Source organism: Lethenteron reissneri, chromosome 43 (genome assembly GCF_015708825.2).
Source record: "Lethenteron reissneri isolate LAM-NWPU_2019-01 chromosome 43, ASM1570882v1, whole genome shotgun sequence".
Lineage (NCBI taxonomy): Eukaryota > Metazoa > Chordata > Hyperoartia > Petromyzontiformes > Petromyzontidae > Lethenteron > Lethenteron reissneri.
This window is the reverse complement of record NC_083821.1, coordinates 12276375-12297108: the sequence shown is the minus strand read 5'-3', so window position 1 is coordinate 12297108 and position 20734 is coordinate 12276375. Positions and strand designations below refer to the sequence as shown.

General features: G+C 50.2%; 1 protein-coding gene across 3 annotated transcripts in view; it reads left to right on the top strand.

The window, feature by feature from the left end:
* HIVEP2 (HIVEP zinc finger 2) overlaps nt 1–20734 on the top strand; it is a 166896-nt gene that overhangs the window by 121790 nt on the left and 24372 nt on the right. For 2 of the 3 annotated variants that reach the window (XM_061569469.1, XM_061569468.1), the window contains one exon: nt 11581–17962. In XM_061569469.1, the coding sequence (XP_061425453.1) occupies nt 11954–17962 (6009 nt within the window). In that variant the 5' untranslated portion in view covers nt 11581–11953. Of the gene's footprint in view, nt 1–4090; nt 4211–11580; nt 17963–20734 lie in introns of those variants that run through there. The other variant, XM_061569470.1, reaches the window with a different exon arrangement.

The following is a 20734-nucleotide window of genomic DNA, read 5'->3' as shown; positions in this document are numbered from 1 at the left end:
GACCTTAAATTTTGATTTAAAGCTTTCGTGACTGCAGGGATTCATATTCTTGTTTTTTTCGGTAAAGTCACGTAGAAGGGAAAGAATAAAAGAACCAAGAATAATAATGACCTTCAACTAAATTAATGTTAACTCTTATCTGTTACAATTTAAACGTTTTGGGGGCCTTTAGACCTGTGCTTAGAAGCTATAACATTACAAACGTAAAATGAGAACACTAACATTACCAATAGACCATTTGAGTCAGCAACACTGTACGCACAGTGTGGATTTGTGGATGCTAGTGTTCTTGCTGGGTCATGCTAGGGGTGGTTATGTTTCACTTAGTCAAGTGTGACAATAACGTCTCAATAGAGGCTGGTGGTGTCGCGAGATGCTGAGATCCTGAGTCTGGGTTTGCTATACTCTTAGTTCTTTCGGTAAAGTCACGGTAGGTAAAAAATGAAATTAAAATTAATAAAAATAAAACAATAAAAATCACGACGTTTCGGAGGCAACACAAGCTTCCGTCTTCAGGTGAAACCGTCACAGCAAAATATCTGTACCTTATATAGTGGTTAAGGGGGGAGGAGCCAAATAGGGCAGCGGGGGAGGAGGAGTTGAGAAGTGGTCAATTACTGCTTTTGTTATACTGCTGGGTGGGTAAATGAATTAGATGCGATTAAGCCGCTCTTTGTTATGCTGTTTGTGCGCAAGTCACTGTGGGATGAATGGACTCATGGTTAGGGACGTGTTGCGCAAGTAACTGTGGATGTACATAATAGAAAAGGAGCAGAAATGCCCATGTTCATACCAGTGTTGGCTGACAATAAAGAGTACTGTTAAACGTTAGGGATGTTAACACTCGGTGAAGTAAAATAGTGCCTGTCAGATAAGATGGTCCAAAAGTGTGTAATTAAATCTTTTTTGCATGGTTGATAACATCTTTCCAATGATTACTAAGTTTGTACCCATCATCATGGTTGAAATTATGTCTGTGTTTGTATATCTGAATGGCTTCGTGTACAAACCTTTGATGGTAGCCAGAAGGCTTGCAGAGCACCTTAGTCTCGGAGAAAACAATCTCATGAGAGCCCACCGAGTTGTAGCAATGATCGGCAACGGCGGACGACTCAATTTTGCCTTGTTTCAAATCTGACTTGTGCTCGCGGACACGATCAGAGACATGACGTTTCGTTTCCCCAATGTAACAGTCACCACAGCTGCAACTCAGTTTATAGACTCCAGGGTATACCGAAAGAACTAAGAGTATGGATCCTTGCAGTCACGAAAGCTTCAAATCTAGAATTCTGGTTTTGCTTTCTGCGCCGCCTGTGACTGCATGTTGGAACGCGGTGGCTGCGTTGGTGACGCACCCCGATGCGGTGCGTCGAGTCTCGCGGTGCGCGTTCCATTTGTGCCATGTAGCGTTGCAAATGCGTCGCTCCTTGTTCGACGGGCGAGCGGGTTAGCGCAACACCACGTGAAGCAAATCGATTGCATGCACGGTGCCGCACCTGGCGTTTTGTTGGCTGCATTATGTAACTCTTTGTTTTTCCTCAGTTCTTATCATGGGACCCGGTACCAGGATGCGTCTTGGTGACTGACCCATGAGACTTAGCCATTGGTGCGCCATGTTGCCGGGCGTTGGTGGCTATGCTGCACATGACCTGTAACACAGCACTGTGGAAGCAACATCTCCTGGCTTTTAGCCAGGGTACAGCAGGACAGCAAGTGGATCAATTTACATCTGTGGAGATTAAGTGTTTCCCTCCCCTCACATGCGTGGGGTTTTCTCCTGGTACTCTGCATTTACGGAGTTGGCAAAACATCTCAATGCAGGATCACAAGAGCTGGGGCAATTGCTGACACCAGTTCTGGTTGTCTTCCCGCCTGTTTGTGGTTTTCCACACCTCTGTGCGAAAACTGTGCGTTACAAAAATCCAATGGCAGCGTTTTGAGATTCCCTTTTAATAATTATAACAGTGCAAGTCCTAATGCACGCAGTGTTCCCGACATAAATGACCGTGACTCTGAGGTGTCGAGCGAGCTCAGTGTCGCTCGAAAGCTGAGGGAGAGAGTTGTGGTGCCTTCAGAAGTCAGTGCATACTTTTTGGTTCTTTCGGTAAAGTCAAGTAGATATAAATAAAATAAATCACCACTACGCAACACAAGCGGTCGTCCTCAGGCAGAAAAAATATAATCCAGCAGTGGAACTGCTGAACCAGCGATAGAGCAGCTACAACAAGGTTATATATGTGGCGATGGGCAAGCAAGCGGGGTCTGAGCTGGAAAGGAATTCCATCCACGGATGTAAGCACGTCAGTTGTGTTAATGGGGGTGATTAGGGAGGGAGATTAGCATGAATGAGCTTCCGTCACCACGTAAGAGTATCATGCCCGCATATACGCACAATAGCAGTGTTAATGAGAGATTAGCACCATAAGAATGCAATCCAAAGGGCATTTGAGCCTGAGAGGTGCAATCCAAAGGACATGTGAGCCTGAGAGTGCAATCCAAATGATGTGAGCCTGAGAGTGCAATCCAAAGGACATGTGAGCCTGAGAGTGCAATCCAAATGATGTGAGCATGAGAGGTGCAATCCAAAGGACATGTGAGCATGAGAGTGCAATCCAAAGGGCATGTGAGCCTGAGAGGTGCAATCCAAAGGGCATGTGAGGAAAGCCACCCACACGGATGCCTATCTAAAGCCTGACTCCCACCACCATTCAGCCCAGAAGAATTCCCTCATCAAAAAACTACACCATAAGGCCCGTTGCATCTCCGACCAGCACCACCTAGCTAGTGAGTTGGAGCACGTACACCAAGCCCTCAGGACGAATGCATACTCGGACCGCACAATCCGCAAAGCTACCTCCCCAGCCATTGGGAGACAACCTTCTGAGGATCCATGATAACGGATGCATTCCAGACGGCCAGGGGCTGCCACAGAGATATGATGACCAGCAGTGACGGTCCTGGTCCTCCATATGGGAGAGGAGTCCCGCCGTAGAAATGTTGGCATGAATGGCGCTATACATATGTAGGAGGCACTCTATTTATTATCAGCCTTCAGAAGTTACAAGAGGTAACTACAACTCCCAGTCAGGACAGCTGGCAGACTGTCTGACTGACGACGCTGAGAAGGTGAACACGTAGATGGCGACGAAGACTCCAGCAGCACGACGGGATCCACTCCAGGCAACAGCCCGAGCCTTTGCTCGGGGTCCCCTTTTATCCTCCCAGCGTGGCCTCGCTCCACCCCGGCCACGCCCCCCTTCTCGAACCGACTCGCCGGGTCCCAGGCTTACCTCACGTGCCCCCTCTATCACCTTTCCCCTACATCCCTCTCTCTGGCTTATCACGTGACCTGCTGACAGACAGGGCTGCTGAAACTGCAGATGCCCTTCTCTGCCAGCAATCTGCGCTATGCTACGTAGTGACCCATTCCATGTCACTATACAAATATTTGTAAAAACACCCAAAGTATTATTATTCTGATTATCTTTTCATACAGCAGCTAGATAATTACATTGCATAGCACGTGCGATATGCGCTGTGAATAAATAAAATTGAAGAGGAGGCAACGCAACCTCAAGTGGCCCCATGTGTGGGCGTCCTACGAACCGCCACTTCGCTGTTGTCAATTATTTTTAGACCGTCCTTGTTAGGGTTAAGAATATGTACAGGGGAAGGTAATATAATGAGCACCTGAAGGTCTGGTTTTAGGATTGTGACAGCATTGAGGTGCCCAGTAGATTGGGGTGTTTAGGACACAAACGGATCATTAGTGTCACTGTGGAGAAGGTACGTTACAAAATAAACAAGCAGATAATTCACATCCTTCCCACATTTGTCCCTCTCACTTGAATAAAAAAAAGTATGTTAGACACATTCCATCAACCACGCGGCCCTTTGGGGAGTGCATTATTTCAGCAGCATTTAATTTGACACGAGGCATTCACTATCTCATCAGAAGAGCCAATGTTGGTGAACTTGCAGATGTTTAATGGCAAGGAACCTCTCCGTTAGATATGCGTGAGAGCACCAAGCTATAGCCCTGACAAATTGCGGAGTTGGACTCAAAGAGATGGCTCTCCTGTGTCCCAGTGCACCGGTGGTAGCGGCCGCCTGGCCCTGTGCAGAGAGGAGGGCACAGAGGCCGAGCGTTCTGCATGCACAGCGCACCCTCAAGGATGCAGCAGCATTCACGACTCCTCATTCACCTCAAGTAAGAATAACAATACCCTGTTACAGGTGCATTGTTTTTGTACTCACAACTTCGTAAGTTATTTTTGTTATACAGTCTTGGATTCAGAGTTTATAAATTAGTTGGGATTGTCCGGAAATGTAAGTATTTAAGGCTTGATGAGGTTTTCATGTGATAAATATTTTCAACTACAGTATAATGAATGTTTGCACTTTGTCTAGTAAAGGCAGGGTTGTTATCAGTGGCGTTTGAAAGTTTGTGAGTGGATCCATCACACATCCATCACACTTGGGTTTGCACTGTTTTCTATCATCAAAAAAATACCCTATGCCTAATACATGTTTGTCGTGGCCCTGTTTGAGCTATAAAACACAGCTTGAACCAACGTGGAAACAGCCCTCATTTCAAATCACATACACGCACAGCTTACCCTGCGGACACCAAATGGGCTTTTATACAAATATGGTCCGTCTTTGCTTGCCTATAGGCACTGACTCGTCTCACCTGGCCTGTAGATTTTTGGGTTGGCTCTATTCTTTGAAAGTGACTCAGTGCTGACAGCATGTTTAATATATTGAGTCGTGGGTGTAGATGTTGTGTGTGTGCGTGACGTATGTTGAACTTCTTTCACACCGTATGTAGCCTATCGTGTTAATCGGAGGTGTGGAGGAAGAAAAATAAACTAAGCACAAAAGCAGTTTAAAAAAATAGTTTTCCATCTTCATTTAAAAGTGGATATCTCCAGTAGCTTCCTAATATCGGAAGGAAGAGCGTCCCAGATGGCCTCATAAGCGCATCTAAAATGTTGTGTCTTGGCACTTTGTGGATGGGTTTATTTTGGGCAGTTTATTTTTGGATTTGATTTCTGTATTTTTACCATTATCACTTTTATTCCGATGTTTTTTTCTCCAGCTGATGTTTCGCATTGAGACGTTGTGAAGATCCTTGTGAGCCTACATTCCCCTTTCGTTTTGCCTTGCCGCATTCGGATGTGATGCGGATCGAGAGCGCGTTGCATTGTATCATTGTATACACACAAAATATTAAATCAAATCAATGTCGTAATGATGTTGCCACCAGCTGTGGTGTATTCCGGGAAGGCAGGCTGAGCATCACCAGGAAGTTGTTCCGGCAGGATGACTCAGCGCTCGGTAATTGCCTGGTGGGCCGTTGCGGTGACGCAAGCAAGCGCGGCCTTTCCTCGGCTTCTAAAAATAGCTCTCTTGCCAAAACCCAGACCCCCGAGGTATTTATTATACCTAGGCGCTATTTTTACTCCTTGCGATTTTATTGGGCTTGATTTTCACTCTCTGTGCTTAGAAGTTTGTTTTGGTACATCTAGCGGTTCACCAGCATTGCTTTGCGACAATTTTGACTCTGATGATGAGGTACTGAATGCCAAAACCGGTCCTGAGTTTTGCGCATCTGCTATAATTATGCTGTCCCAGAATGCCACTTGGCCAATGGATTGTGTAAGATATATATATATTTTTTACGTGGAGGAACAAATATGTGAGGGAGGCATAGATTCGGCTTGTTTATTTTGTCCTGGAACATGTTCCATACACAAACACTCTCAGTTATTCACAGCGAGCGTTTAATTAAATGTTTGGGTTACAACAACAGTGGATGTCTGTGCCTCGATACAAATTAGTTTTCTAAATGAGCACTTACAGTAACACTTATTGACACATCTTATGGCACTGTTATTTGGAATCTGTGAATACACAAAACAACTTTTCTGCTAATTACAAATAGTTTCTTGTTGACTTGTGAAACATAATGTCATGTGAGCAACGTTAAAACACATGGTACAAGAGGAGTCTGCTCTCGTGTTGAGTTGAATAGGGTGCATGGCCTGCCTGCCCACCGCCGCGTTATTTTAAATTATGGAAGAAAAGAGGAAAAGTGAATGAGGCAGTGGATTGACAAAGAGCTCAGCCTGTAAACATGACTCTCGTCTCGTCAAAAACTCTCAAGTCCATTGTTCTTCAGCTGCTGTTTTTTTTTGTCTGTATTTTATTTATTGAAGAAAACTGTCGTACGGCCTCAGCAACACATTGGTGCACTCAACCACTCCGTGCCACCGCGGATGTCAGCCCACCGGGACAAGATGGCAGTGGTCCAGAGATGCACTCTGAGATCGCAATGCCGCCCATCTTCATTTCATGATGCGCCATGGCGTGTTCATAAACAGCGGGGTCGCCGATCTGAAGCAGAGCGATTGCCTGAACCAATTCGCGTCTTGCGCTGTCTGTTGCTTACTCATAACACCGTGTTTTTTTATGAAGTGGTAAATTTTAAACATAGATAACTTCGCACAACACTCGGCACGAATGCAGCATCCAATAAAGTACGGTATGTCAAAATACATTCAGATAACTTTAACTTAGAGTAAACTAAGGTTCAATTGGCATTTTCACATCTTCAGATGGCGGAGAGAGAGAGGGACTGTGCTTTCTTTGTGGGTGTAATCACCAGAATGAGATTGGTGGACGCCCACACGCACGTCTCGATAATGTCGTGCCGCGACTGTAAAAGCAGGGCTACAAGACTGAAACGCTTGGTCATTTTACTAAAACGTGTGGGGCATGTGTAATTTCTGGTAATGTGTTGCCCATAAATGCAAAAGCAGAGGGTGAAAATAATTAATCACCTCCAATTCTCGAATAATTACCTCTGCAGTTAAAAAAAAATACGATTATATTTTTATGAGTATGGGTAGTGCAGTGGCGCATTGGTTTGCGCACCTCACTGTGAACCCAATTTTTTTCTAGATTTGAAGCTTTCGTGACTGCAAGGATTCATATTCTTAGGTTTTTTCGGTAAAGTCACGTAGGTAAAACATCAAAATTAATAAAAATAAAATAAAACAAAAATCACGACGTTTCGGAGGCAACACAAGTCTCCGTCATCAGGTGGGACCGTCACAGCCGGATTAGCTGCATCAAGTGAGGCAATGATTCAAGATGTAATCCCTTAAAAAGCAAGTTGAGGGGGAGGAGAGGGGGAGCGGAGCTAATCAGAATGTGGTAGCCAATGAATGGAACGTATCGGGAGGGAGGGGGGCGGGGCTCAAAGACGGCACAGAGTGCCAACGTACAACGCATCGGGAAGGGGGGCGGGGCCAAAAGAATGCACGACGGCGTGGATGCGGTTGCTGTTGCACAACGCATCGGGAGGGGGAGGGGGGGCGGGGCCAAAGAATGCACGACGGCGTGGAAGCGGTTGCTGTTGCACAACGCCAACGCATTGGACAGAGAGGGGGAGGGGGAGGCCTGATACACATGATAGAAAAAGAACGAAAATGCCCATGTTTATACCAATGCTGGCTGAACAATGAAGAGAGTACTGTTAAACACTGGGGATGTTAATATTCGGTAAAGTAAAGTAAGATAGTGCCTGTCAGATAAGATGGTCCAAAAAAGTGTAATTAAGTCTTTTTTTTTTTGCGTGGTTGATAACATCTTTCCAATGATTACTAAGTTTGTACCCATCATCACGGTTGAAATTATGTCTGTGTTTGTATATTTGTATGGCTTGGTGTACAAACCTTTGATGGTAGCCGGGAGGTTTGCAGAGAACCTTGGTCTCGGAAAAGACAATTTCATGAGAGCCCACCGAGTTGTAGCAATGATCGGCAACGGCCGAAGAATCAGTTCTGCCGTGTTTCTGATCTGACTTGTGCTCGCGGACACGATCAGAAACATGACGTTTCGTTTCTCCAATGTAGCAATCACCACAAATGCAACTCAATTTGTAGACTCCAGGATACTGTAAGTCAGGAACGACATCCTTCACAGATGGAATCAGATCATGGATTTTATGCACTGTACTGAATCGGACTTGGATCTTATGTTTGTTTAGAATTTTGGAGATCTTTTTGGTCACGCCTGCTATGTATGGTAACGTGATAGTTTTGGTCGGAGTTTCATGTGGCTGTTCCTGTGTGGTGGGAGAGACAGCTTGGCGGATAGTACGGTCAGAGTATCCGTTCATCCTGAGGGTCCGATGTACATGTCTTAATTCACCGGTGAGGTGGTGTTGGTCAGAAATGCCATGGGCTCTATGGTATAGCGTTTTGATGAGAGAATTCTTTTGAGATGGGTGGTGGTGGGAATCCGGTTTCAAGTAGGAATCTGTGTGGGTGGCTTTCCTGTAGACAGAATGTCCCAAGGATCCGTCAGGCCTCCTCTCAAACAGAATATCCAAGAATGGTAGTTTACCGTCTTTCTCCACTTCCATGGTGAATCTGATGGATGGGTGTCTAGAATTGATGTGGTCCAAGAAGTGGTTCAATGCTGGGAGGCTATGTGGCCAGATGACGAAAGTGTCATCCACATACCTCTTCCACAGGGAAGGACGCAGGGTGGATGTCTGGATGGCGCCTGATTCAAACTTTTCCATGAACATGTTGGCTATAACTGGTGATAAGGGGGAGCCCATTGGGGTACCCTCATTCTGTTTGTAGAAGGTGCCATTCCAGGTAAAATAGGTGTTGGTGAGGCAATGCCTAACCAGCGCAGGTGCATCAGAATTCAATCCATGTTGGACTAAGTCCTCAAATGTCCCTCTCTAAAACCATCGGCGGCAAGACCTCCCAGACTCTATGGTCTTCCCAAAATCCATAAGGAAGGCACCCCGCTACGACCCATCGTGTCGACGATAAACTCTCCTACGTACAAACTAGCCCGTTTTCTATCAGATACTCTGCTCCCCTTCACAGGCAAGACCTCTTCGGCAGTACTCAACTCAACCCAATTAGTCTCTATGGTTAAGGACATGGTACTATCCCCTGATGACATCCTCGTCAGCTTTGATGTAGTATATTTGTTTACCAAAGTCCCAGTACCGGACACCCTAACAATAATGGCACCTTCTACAAACAGAATGAGGGTACCCCTATGGGCTCCCCCTTGTCACCAGTTATAGCCAACATGTTCATGGAAAAGTTTGAATCAGACGCCATCCAGACATCCACCCTGCGTCCTTCCCTGTGGAAGAGGTATGTGGATGACACTTTCGTCATCTGGCCACATGGCCTCCCAGCATTGAACCACTTCTTGGACCACATCAATTCTAGACACCCATCCATCAGATTCACCATGGAAGTGGAGAAAGACGGTAAACTACCATTCTTGGATATTCTGTTTGAGAGGAGGCCTGACGGATCCTTGGGGCATTCTGTCTACAGGAAAGCCACCCACACAGATTCCTACTTGAAACCGGATTCCCACCACCACCCATCTCAAAAGAATTCTCTCATCAAAACGCTATACCATAGAGCCCATGACATTTCTGACCAACACCACCTGACCGGTGAATTAAGACATGTACATCGGACCCTCAGGATGAACAGATACTCTGACCGTACTATCCGCCAAGCTGTCTCTCCCACCACACAGGAACAGCCACATGAAACTCCGACCAAAACTATCACGTTACCATACATAGCAGGTGTGACCAAAAAGATCTCCAAAATTCTAAACAAACATAAGATCCAAGTCGGATTCAGTACAGTACATAAAATCCGTGATCTGATTCCATCTGTGAAGGATGTCGTTCCTGACTTACAGTATCCTGGAGTCTACAAATTGAGTTGCATTTGTGGTGATTGCTACATTGGAGAAACGAAACGTCATGTTTCTGATCGTGTCCGCGAGCACAAGTCAGATCTGAAACACGGCAGAACTGATTCTTTGGCCGTTGCCGATCATTGCTACAACTCGGTGGGCTCTCATGAAATTGTCTTTTCCGAGACCAAGGTTCTCTGCAAACCTCCCGGCTACCATCAAAGGTTTGTACACAAAGCCATACAAATATACAAACACAGACATAATTTCAACCGTGATGATGGGTACAAACTTAGTAATCATTGGAAAGATGTTATCAACCACGCAAAAAAAAAAGACTTAATTACACTTTTTTGGACCATCTTATCTGACAGGCACTATCTTACTTTACTTTACCGAATGTTAACATCCCCAGTGTTTAACAGTACTCTCTTCATTGTTCAGCCAGCATTGGTATAAACATGGGCATTTTCGTTCTTTTTCTATCATGTGTATCAGGCCTCCCCCTCCCCCTCTTTGTCCAATGCGTTGGCGTTGTGCAACAGCAACCGCTTCCACGCCGTCGTGCATTATTTGGCCCCGCCCCCCCTCCCCCTCCCGATGCGTTGTGCAACAGCAACCGCATCCACGCCGTCGTGCATTCTTTTGGCCCCGCCCCCCCCTCCCCCTCCCGATGCGTTGTACGTTGGCACTCCGTGCCGTCTTTGAGCCCCGCCCCCCTCCCTCCCGATACGTTCCATTCATTGGCTACCACATTCTGATGAGCTCCCCCCCCTCTCCTCCCCCTCAACTTGCTTTTTAAGGGATTACATCTTGAATCATTGCCTCACTTGATGCAGCTAATCCGGCTGTGACGGTCCCACCTGATGACGGAGACTTGAGTTGCCTCCGAAACGTCGTGATTTTTGTTTTATTTTATTTTTATTAATTTTGATGTTTTACCTACATGACTTTACCGATAAAACCTAAGAATATGAACCCAATTTTTGTTCTTGGCCATGGCTAACATCAGTGGCGAGTGACAACCGAACATGTTTTGGGCACGAACCTACATGGTGAAGTATGGTCAAAAACCCCGTGGCTGAATCATTCAGCAGTGGGTTGACAATAAGCGCTGAATCATATAAAGCAGGAATGCGCTCAGTATTTATCCCTGTCTTTTAAATAATCAAATCAGCTCGACGAGTCAAATACTGTACCAAAAGAGAGGTTCTAGTGAACAAGTGACTTCCTGCAGAGCTCACCAGCCCTACACATGCCATCCAGCCTCATGTGAGAGTATGAGTGCGTTATCATGAAGGGCATGAGTGTTAGTGCGTTATCATGAGTGGTGAGATTTTTTGGTGCGTTATCATGAGTGTTGAGAGTGTTAGTGCGTTATCATGAAGGGCATGAGTGTTAGTGCGTTATCATGAGTGGTGAGATTTTTTGGTGCGTTATCATGAGTGTTGAGAGTGTTAGTGCGTTATCATGAGTGGTGAAAGTGTTAGTGCGTTATCATGAGTGGCGAGAGCGTTAGTGAGCAAACATAAGCGGTGAGAGTGAGTTAACATGTCTGGTGCATTTCACTAGTGACGTGGGGCATTTGAAGTCTGTGAGTCTGGTGACTTGAATTCCAAATGAAACGGAAGCAAGCTGTTATCACAGGAAACCGTGTAACTACACTTGGCATTGTAAATATTTTGCTTAGTTCATTCTCGTTTCACAAGCAAATGGTATTTGCAAAGTGGTTCACCAAAATTTGTCAAAAGCGGCACACGAGAGTTTCAGGAAATTTCCAAAGTCTTAATAAAAAAAAAATCCATTCTTATGTTTCAGGTCCACATGACGGCCGTGGACGGATGCCGGGGCTCTAAACGGTCACGACGGACTGACGGTGCCACGGGCGACGCGCTCGGCCGCATCGCCGATCCCGGCCACCAGCGCCGGCAGTGACCCTCCGCGGACATTGCTCTGGTCCAATTGTCCCTTTGGAGATGGCGCCGCCACCGCCGGTTTCCACCGTGGCTCAGCGAAGCTCCTAACGCCCACCGCCGCCCGGGAGAGGCGGAAGAGCAGCCCAATCGCACCAGGCGGCTCTCGCCCGTCAAGAATAATCCCCACGCGAGCGCTTGATTATAATTAACGCGTCGGCGGAAATTACAATTAACATGTAATTTACAAAAAATAATCCCGCGATAATTCCGATGACATGTCGAGTGGCAGGCAGCCCCAGTGGAGCCTGGGGTGCGACGCGGCGCCGCTTGGGAACTCCGTTCTAGCAGCGAGCGACGCCAAGTGGCAGCCGGGCAGAGCAGCCAGCCTGCTGGACAAGTCCCGGGGGGGCAGCAGTCCGCTGGACGTGCTGCTTCAGGCCGTGGAGCCCGACCTGACCCTGCTGAGGCAGGCAAACGACGACGAGAGCGGCGACGTTGCGGAGCAGCGCTACGGGACGCTGACCGCGGAGCAGCAAACTCAGATGCGGCCCAAGCCGAGAGAGCCGGGCTTGGCCTCGCCGCACGCATACGTCCTCGCGCAGGAGAAGCACGGCGGCGATGACGGCCAATTTAACAAGACGGCATCCGCCGAGCATCGGCACAAGGGGGGAGCGCAGCCGGAGCAGAGTTTGCACTGTGGCGATGACGAAAGCCAGAACCGCATTCAGGTCGCGCCGAGGCCCGGCGAGCAGCGGCCCCAGACTCAGTGGGGGGAGCAGCAGCAGCATCTGCGGCAGCAGCGGTTCGTGGCGCCTCCACACGGCGGTGCGCGCTACAGGGTGAGGGGGGGCGTGGTGCAGTATGTGTACCCCACCCAGTACTCGCGCGCTGGACCGCCCGCTTCGCCATCGCAGCAGCCGCCCCACGTCCCACTCCCAGCGCAGGGAACGCGTCGCGCTGGGCCACTGCCGTCTTCGCAGGAGGGCCCGAGCGAGAGCTCCGGTCTATACGCAGCGCCGTGCTACGTGCCGGCAGAGGCGAAAGGCGGCCAGGTGTATGCACAGTACCGGGGGCAGAGCAGCAGGGGGAGACCGGCGAGAGACAGAGACTCGAGGCCAAAGAAGCCCGGCAAGTATGTGTGTCCCTACTGCGGCCGTGCGTGCGCCAAGCCGAGCGTGCTGAAGAAGCACATCCGTTCGCACACCGGGGAGAGACCGTACCCATGCCTGGCCTGCGGCTTCGCCTTCAAGACCAAGAGCAACCTCTACAAGCATCGCAAGTCCCACGCACATGCAGTCAAGGCTGGCCTTGTGTGCGGAACCGACAACGGCGGCAGTGGGGACTGGACTGAGATTGAGAAATCCTTTTCACTGGAGAGATCAGCTTCCGCCGAGAAGTCGCTCGCGATGGAGGAGCAGCTTGGCGTTGGGAAACTGGAGATCGATCAGGAGGCCCATTCCGAGCTGGACGAGAGCACAGACACGGATGATGAGACCGCGGTGGAGGATGCGAGCTTGGACGTCAAGGACTACTCTGCGAGGCTATTATCGGAATCGTGTTTCGATTATGGACAGCAAAGAGTGAAGACGTCTCCTTGCCAAACAGAGCTCTCAGCCGATACTAAAGGGAAACACGACGGTGATCGACTTCAGGACGATCCTCAGCAATGTTCAGGGCAGGAGAATGCAGAGAGGATGAGTGGGAGTGCCAAAGGGTCCCAGGGCACGGGCGACATGCAGTCGTTTTTGCCGAGAGTTGTCCTCGTCCCTCCTAATCCATCGGCTTCGCCATCAGCACAATTCACAGATTCCTTCAGGAAGCCCTTGACGTCCGATGTGAACGTTTGCATGGAGGAGTCTGAGAAGCAGCGGTCACCGAAACCAAAGCTCAACTGGTCAGCAAAAGTAACCGAGGAGGCGAATTTACAGTTGGCTTCATTTGAAAACCTCCTCAGGCCAAACACCTTTGGAAGCAAAAGTAGCACAGACTCGGGCTACTTTTCACGATCGGAGAGCGCCGACCAGCCGCTCACTAGCCCCACTAACTTCCATCCATTGTCATACAAGGACATCGTGCTCGGACGCAACTTTCCGATTCACTCGAGAGGCAGAGCCATGCCCAATCGTGTGCCAGAACATATAGAAGAGGTTTTCTTAAAAAAGGAACGACTCGTAAGTTCGTGGACACCCTCTGAACATTCCATTTCTCTAAACACAGAGAGAAAACCGTCAAACACTCAGCCCACTGCACAGCAAGCAACTATAGACAGAAGCCACGTAGCTGGCAGCATCGACTCTTCCGGTGCAACTGACACTTACAGGGATGGAGGCGGTACTGGGTCTGATGATAAAATGTCAAAGATGGCCATAGCAGCTGCCATTTACAAACCAGGCCCTGTGAAATCGGAAGCCGGTGGTGAATATTTACTTGTTCCCAGCTTGGAAACGCTGGGTTTTCCCCGCAGCAACTCTATGCCAAGCTACACACGGCTGGACGACACTGAGGTGAAAACGCCCGTCCCGCTCAGGGGCAGCCACTCGTTCGACGAGCCGGCGTCCACATTCCACGGGGACGCGTACTCCTCCTCCTCCAACTTGTACTTCGCCAACCACAGGTCGCTGGTGAGGCAGACAGCCGTCCAAGCCGATGAGTTTCCGGTAGCCAGCGAAAGCAAGGTCCCGACGGCGTCTCAAAGCAGCAGGGTCTCCATGGTGGGCGCGAGCCAGAATCTGCAGGACACAGGCGAGGGGTTAAACGTCGGTCGTCGCACGAGCCCCACGACAGGGGAGCAGCACGTGAGAGCGCGCAGGCCGGCGCGCTACAGCCGAGGTTCGTTTTACGAGTGCCACACATGCAAGGTGACGTACAAGAAAGTGGAAAATTATATCGTTCACAAGAGGCTCTACTGCTCCGAGCTGCACATGTTTCCCTCCAGCAGTAACAGCTCCCTGGAGATGGAATCCCCGGCGGGCGACGTGGCGCACGAGGGGGAGACAGGGGCCGGCAAAGCCTCGGATCGCTCTGTACTCATCAGGAAACGACGTAAGCAAAGGAGCGTTGGAGATGAGGAAGATATGCTCACGGAGTGCGTGTCTGCCAGCATCGCTCAGCCAATGCTCTCTGGTTTCATTGAGGAGCCTTACTTAGATGATCATGATTCGGTGTTCGAAAAACATGATGTGCCTGAAGGGCCTAGGGATGTCGGTGTCACGGCGCCCGTGACCGTGAATAGCCAAGCCCCAAAGTGGCAGCACAGCGACCCTGTGAAACCTCAGCCGCCGCAGCTGCTGGTGGACGGTGGATCCCGGCGTGGGCTCAGCCTCGAAAGCGGTCTCAGTTGTTACAGCAGCTTAGGTGGCCACAATGAGATCTCTGTCATCCAACACACAAAGTCGCTCAGCCAACCAAGCTCCTTCGAGAGAGCTGATAGCTTGGAAACGGCGCGGTCGTTGTCTCCCGATGGGTGTAAAGGGGCACAGTGGTCGCAGCAGCAGCAGTGTTCATTGCCGGCCTTGCAAGCGACAGCGCACAACAAAGAAGACCAAGCTTCATCGGCAGACCCTTTGAGCATTCGTGGAACCAAACTTGTTCGGCAGAACAACATCCAGGTGCCAGAAATTCTGGTCACGGAGGAACCGGATCTCGTGCAGCTAACGGATGCCCCGGAGAAGGAGAGTGAGAAAAAAATGGAAGAGGATTTCTCTTGGCCCAAGAGGAGCGAAACCCTTTCGCAGCTTCCTCCAGAGAAACTTCCTCCCAAGAAGAAGCGGCTTCGTCTTGCCGAGCTGGGGAATTCGTCGTTCGAGTCGAGCACTGATTCCTCCTTCTCCGGGTCACTCTCGCGTAGCCCCAGCCTCGAGAGCAACTTGTCGCGCTGCTCTAGCCTCTCCATCTCGCTGGACCGCGTTGAGCTGGATGACGAGAAACCCAAAGCGGAGCCGGAAGAGAAACCTCGGCAAGAAGAGGTGGCATTTCTAACCGTCCCCACCTCTCACCACCATCGGCAGCACCACCACAGCCGTGAGATGCGACGTTCTGCATCGGAGCAGGCCCGGAGCCCCCAGTACGCCGGCCCGGGTATGGTGGAAATACGCAGCAAGTCCTTCGACTGTGGGAGCATATCCAACTCTCCGCCGCCCCCGCTTGGCCTGGACATGGACTCGTCTCAGCCGTTAACCTCATCCCCTCTCCGCGAGCGAAGGAAGATGTCCCTGGTGCGCCAGACCTCGCTGAGCGGGTACAGTGAGGTGCAGGAATCACTAAAAGAGCATATCGCCTTCACGTCCCAGGCGGGCCTGCACCCGCCTCCCCCTCGTCCCGCCTCCCCTGCATTGTTAAGCCTGCGTTACTGCTCGCCAGAAACGTCTATGAGGCCGCCGTCCCCGCAGTCTGCGACCCAAAACATGGAAGACTTTAAGTGGCAAATGGGGCAGAAAGCGTCCTACTTGCATTTGCTCAAGCCGCAGATGAGCAGCTGTTCACCCGCACGACTCCCCCACTCGCATCATCTACCGCAGAGTGGACACATGCAGCCGCCTCTGCCACCCTTCGTACACCCTTCACAGGCCCACAACTATGAGCTCTCTCTGCAGCACCTGAGTCAGACTCCGCAGCGACTGCCGTATCAGCTCGTACACAACCACATGCTGCAGCTGCAGGCGCAGCAGCTTCTTCTTAGGCTGCCATTACAGCCATTCCCGCAGCCCCCCGGTGTGTTTTATCACCAACAGGGCAGCCCGCCCCGGCCGAGAGAAAGCTACAAGCAGGACACGCAACACGGGCTTCGCGGCCTGGACACGGCGGTGCAGGCGGAGGTCGTGACCTATCCCGCTGTCACGTTCTCTCTGGGCGAGCCTTTGCAGGATGAAGCGGGGAGTGATCGTTTGCCTTCATCCAGAATGCAGAGGAGCAGTGCGGAAGGTGCGTGGTCATCAAACTCTTTGGTGGCACCGCCGCTCCACCACAGCAAGTCGAGCCACAAGCTCGTGGTGCACACCACCCTCGCCGGGCTGCTGTCGACGCAGGACCCCGGCAGCCAGCCGCGAGTTTTTTTCGGTCAGCGGGGCGCAGCATCGCTCTCCGAGAAGCACACCAAGCTGATGAGGACCGACTCGGCCATGCATTCCAGCGTCCTCTACCCGCTGTATGACAACAACAAGGTAGTGGCTGTGTGTGCTTCTCGCCAGGGAATTTCTTCCCAGCTTGACAACCAGGCGCCGAGCAGCAAGAGGATGCTGTCCCCTGCGAGCAGCCTAGAAATTGCCGTGGATATGAGACGGCAGCACTACCAGAAAAGGGTCAAGGAAGGGGAGGAGGAATCGGAGCTTCGAGAGGTTGAGGAGGAAGCGAGTCTGGTCATTGACAAGAGAGATAAATCGCAGCCCCTGATCAAATCCGAAGGTTTTACAAAATCATCATCGTCTTTTAATTCTACCGACTCCTCAAGGTCCAGAAAGCCCACGCTGGTGAGACAGTTCTGCACGATGGAACCCGCGGACCAGGAGGGATCTCCTGCAAATTTAACGGACTCATCTTCTGTTCAGTCAATGTCCTCCCGTTCATGGGATGCAAAAGGAATGGCTGCATCTGAAGACAGCATGGATGAGGGATCGTCAAAGAGCCCGCCGCTTGAACTCGGCAAACGTGACAACTGCTCCGGTCGATCTGCGCCGGAGCATGAAGCAGGTGTATTAAAATCAGCCGCATCAAACGCCAATATTGAAATGAAGGACTCGTTGGGCTCCCCGACCACCATCAAGGTGCTGGTGCCAATCGTCACGACGGATATGGCATCGTCGCGCGCGACTGACTCCAGGGAAGAGATGGCGGGAGGTCTTGGTGGCCCACGGAGGCCGCCCGCTCGCGCCGGGGTGAAGGTGGCGGTACTGCATGTGGTGGCGTCCGGCGTGAGCGTGCCGCCCTCCCTCGTCCTTGTTGCCGACATCGCCGAGGTGCAGCAGTTGCTGTCGCCGAGTCTGCGCACCGTCGTCAGCACGACCTGGTGCTTCCTCAATGGGCGCGCCAGGCCGGCCCACTGCGCTGAGCACCATCCGGGCGGTGCGCCTGGCCCCTCCGCCTACGGCCAGTGGACGCCGCCGGCGCCGGCCGGCGCTTCCGCCGGGGACCCTAACCCCCCCGGTGCGAGCACCGCGGAGGCGCTGGCACTGCTGCGGCGGGCACGGGGCGGGCACGCCGGAGAGGGAGTCTACACGCTGGCCGCCATCGCCCCCCGGGGGGCCTGCTCCACTGTCCACTCCCGCCTGTGGATGCCATGCATGGCCTTGGTGAGTGTGTGCCTGCTGCTGTGCGGCCCTCCACTGTCCGCTTCTCTCATGACCGCGTAGAATGCGTAATACTCACCGGTTTTGTGTCCCGCCTTAGAGAGAGAATGAGATAATTATTCGGAGGCATGGGAAACCACGGACAAGTTTGGATGGCAGCCTAAACCTGTGTCAGCAATTGCCTCAGCTCTGTAGTCCTATTGTAGGATGTTTGCAGTTGGACTTGTACAGCAGAGGTGGGAAAAATGTTCTTACTGAGGGCCGATAAAAACTATTCGCCTCCGGTGCCCGATTAGCGTGGCTGGAGAGATTTTTTTAGTGTCTTGTGTGTATAAAGAAAAATTTGTAAAGTAATTGTAAAAAAAAAAATGGAGAGAATGAGAGAGCGAGCTCTATCAGAGCACGTGGAGGATGGAGGTCTCCAAGTGCACGGGTTCACTTAATTCTATACAGCGGATAGGTATGTAACAACGAGCGCTCCAGTTTTTCCCACATTTACGAATACTCACTAATTATCTGAAAACATCTTAATATATAGATAGTTGCAGAGCAATTGTTGATGCTGGCTCACCACCTGGCAGTCTTCCAGCTTGTCTGTGCTTCCTCAGCGATTGCGAGATGCAATTTGCATGAATGACGCAATATTAAACGGTTCATGAGCATTTTTGAATTTATAGCACACAAATGCAGATGAGTCGTATTTCTTAAAATGCTAGCTGAATGTGTCTCACATTTGTTAATGTTGATAAGTACAAATATTAGCATGGCGCTTAATGGTCGAGTGACTGCAGAGCAGCGTGCACTGCCACGCACGGCTTCCTTAGTGTGCAGTGTCCGAACCCAACAAAACTGCGGACCTCCCCCACCGACGTGGGGGTTGGACACGTGCGCACGCACGCAGTTTTGTTGGGGTCCATGGCGATCCCTCACTCGCTAACAATGTGACCCAGGTAGCGAACTGACTTTTGCAAGAGGTGACATTTCTGCGGCTTAAACTTCAGATTGGCCACCCGCATTTTTACAAACACCTAACGCAGCCGCTGCAGATGTTCTTGGAACGTGCGTCCAAAGACGATCACGTCATCCAAAAAGATCAAACACGAATCCCATTGGAGTCACGATAGTACTAACTCCATAAGTCGCTGGAACGTGACTGGAGCCGAGTGAAGTCCCATCGGAAGACAGTTAAACTGGAACAACCCCTGCAGTGTTTGGAACACAGTTTTTGGTTTGGAACTGTCATCCAGAGGCAACTGCCAAAACCTTGACAACAAATCCAGGGTGGATAAAAACCGCGCACCACGGGAGCAGGTACACATCTGCCACAGAGACTTTATTAAGTACTCTTTGGTTCTTTCGATAAAGTCACGTAGGTATAAAATAAAATACATTAAATCACGACGTTTTGGGCGCAACACAAGCGTCCGTCATCAGGTGGGACAACCACAACAAGAAACAGTTGCTGAAGTGGGCAAAAGGGCTGCTGTAACATGAGGCTATATAGGTAAGAGAGTGGGGAGGAGCAAGGGGGGAGAGATAGAGAGGGGGGTGGGGTAGGGGGAGGGGAGTGCTGAAGTGAGCGGGGCTGGGAGTGGGAAGCTGAAGAAGAAGAGAGGGGGGAGGATCAAGGGGGGAGAGATAGAGAGAGGGGGGGGGGGCAAGACTATCTCAGCAGTACATAACTCAGCTCACTTGGTCTCTCTAATCAAGGGTATTGCACTGTCCCCAGATGATATTCTCGTCAGCTTTGATGTAGTTTCTCTGTTCACCAAGGTTCCTGTGCCTGACACCTTAGCAATAATTGAAGATTTAGTCCAACTGGGACTGAACCCTGATGTTCCTACTCTGGTTAGGCACTGCCTTACCAACACTTCACCTCGAATGGTACTTTCTACAAACAAAATCAAGGTACTCCCATGGGTCCCCCCTTATCACCAGTGATAGCGAATGTTTTTATGGAGAAATTTGAAATAGATGCCATCCAGACATCCACCCTGCGTCCTTCCTTGTGGAAGAGATATGTAGATGACAAATAAAAAAAAATTGCTTGTGTTGCGATCGAAACGTAGTTTTTTTTATATTTTTTTGTTATTTTCTTTGAACCTATCTATGTGACTTTACGGAAAGACCCAAGAATATATATACTCTAACTTTTCCTAATTTTGTATTTATAGTTAAAACTTCTGGCACCAAATTTAGTGAATCATTTCAGAGACACTAATAGTAGGAGGCACTCTCGTTTATTCTAATCATCACAAGTACAGGGGATAACTATACTATGGTCAGGACAGCTAGTACACTGCCTGACCAACAACGCCGAGGAGGTGAAGAGGAGGACGAAGACGGGGACAAAGACTTGGTAGCACGATGGGCTCCATTCCAGACAACAGCTCCGATCCAGCCTCGGGACCTCCCTTTTATGCCCCCCAGTGTGGCCTGGCTCCACCCTTGACCACGCCCCCTTCTGGAACCTACCAGAAGGTTCTGGGCTATACTCCACGTGTCCCCTCTGTCACCTTTTCCATATATCCCTTACCCCGGCCTATTGCGTGCCCTGTTAACCGACCAGGCTGCTACGTCCTCAGATGCCCTCTGCCAGAAACCAGCGGTACGCACCCTAGGTACCCATTCCATGGCATTGCATGCTCTGCTGGCAGATCGGCTGCTACACCCACAATTCCCCTCTCTGTCAGTAACCAGCGCTACGCGCCGTAGTGACCCATTCTATGTCACTACAAATATATAGCTACTAGTGGGAAGTACCCGGCGTTGCCC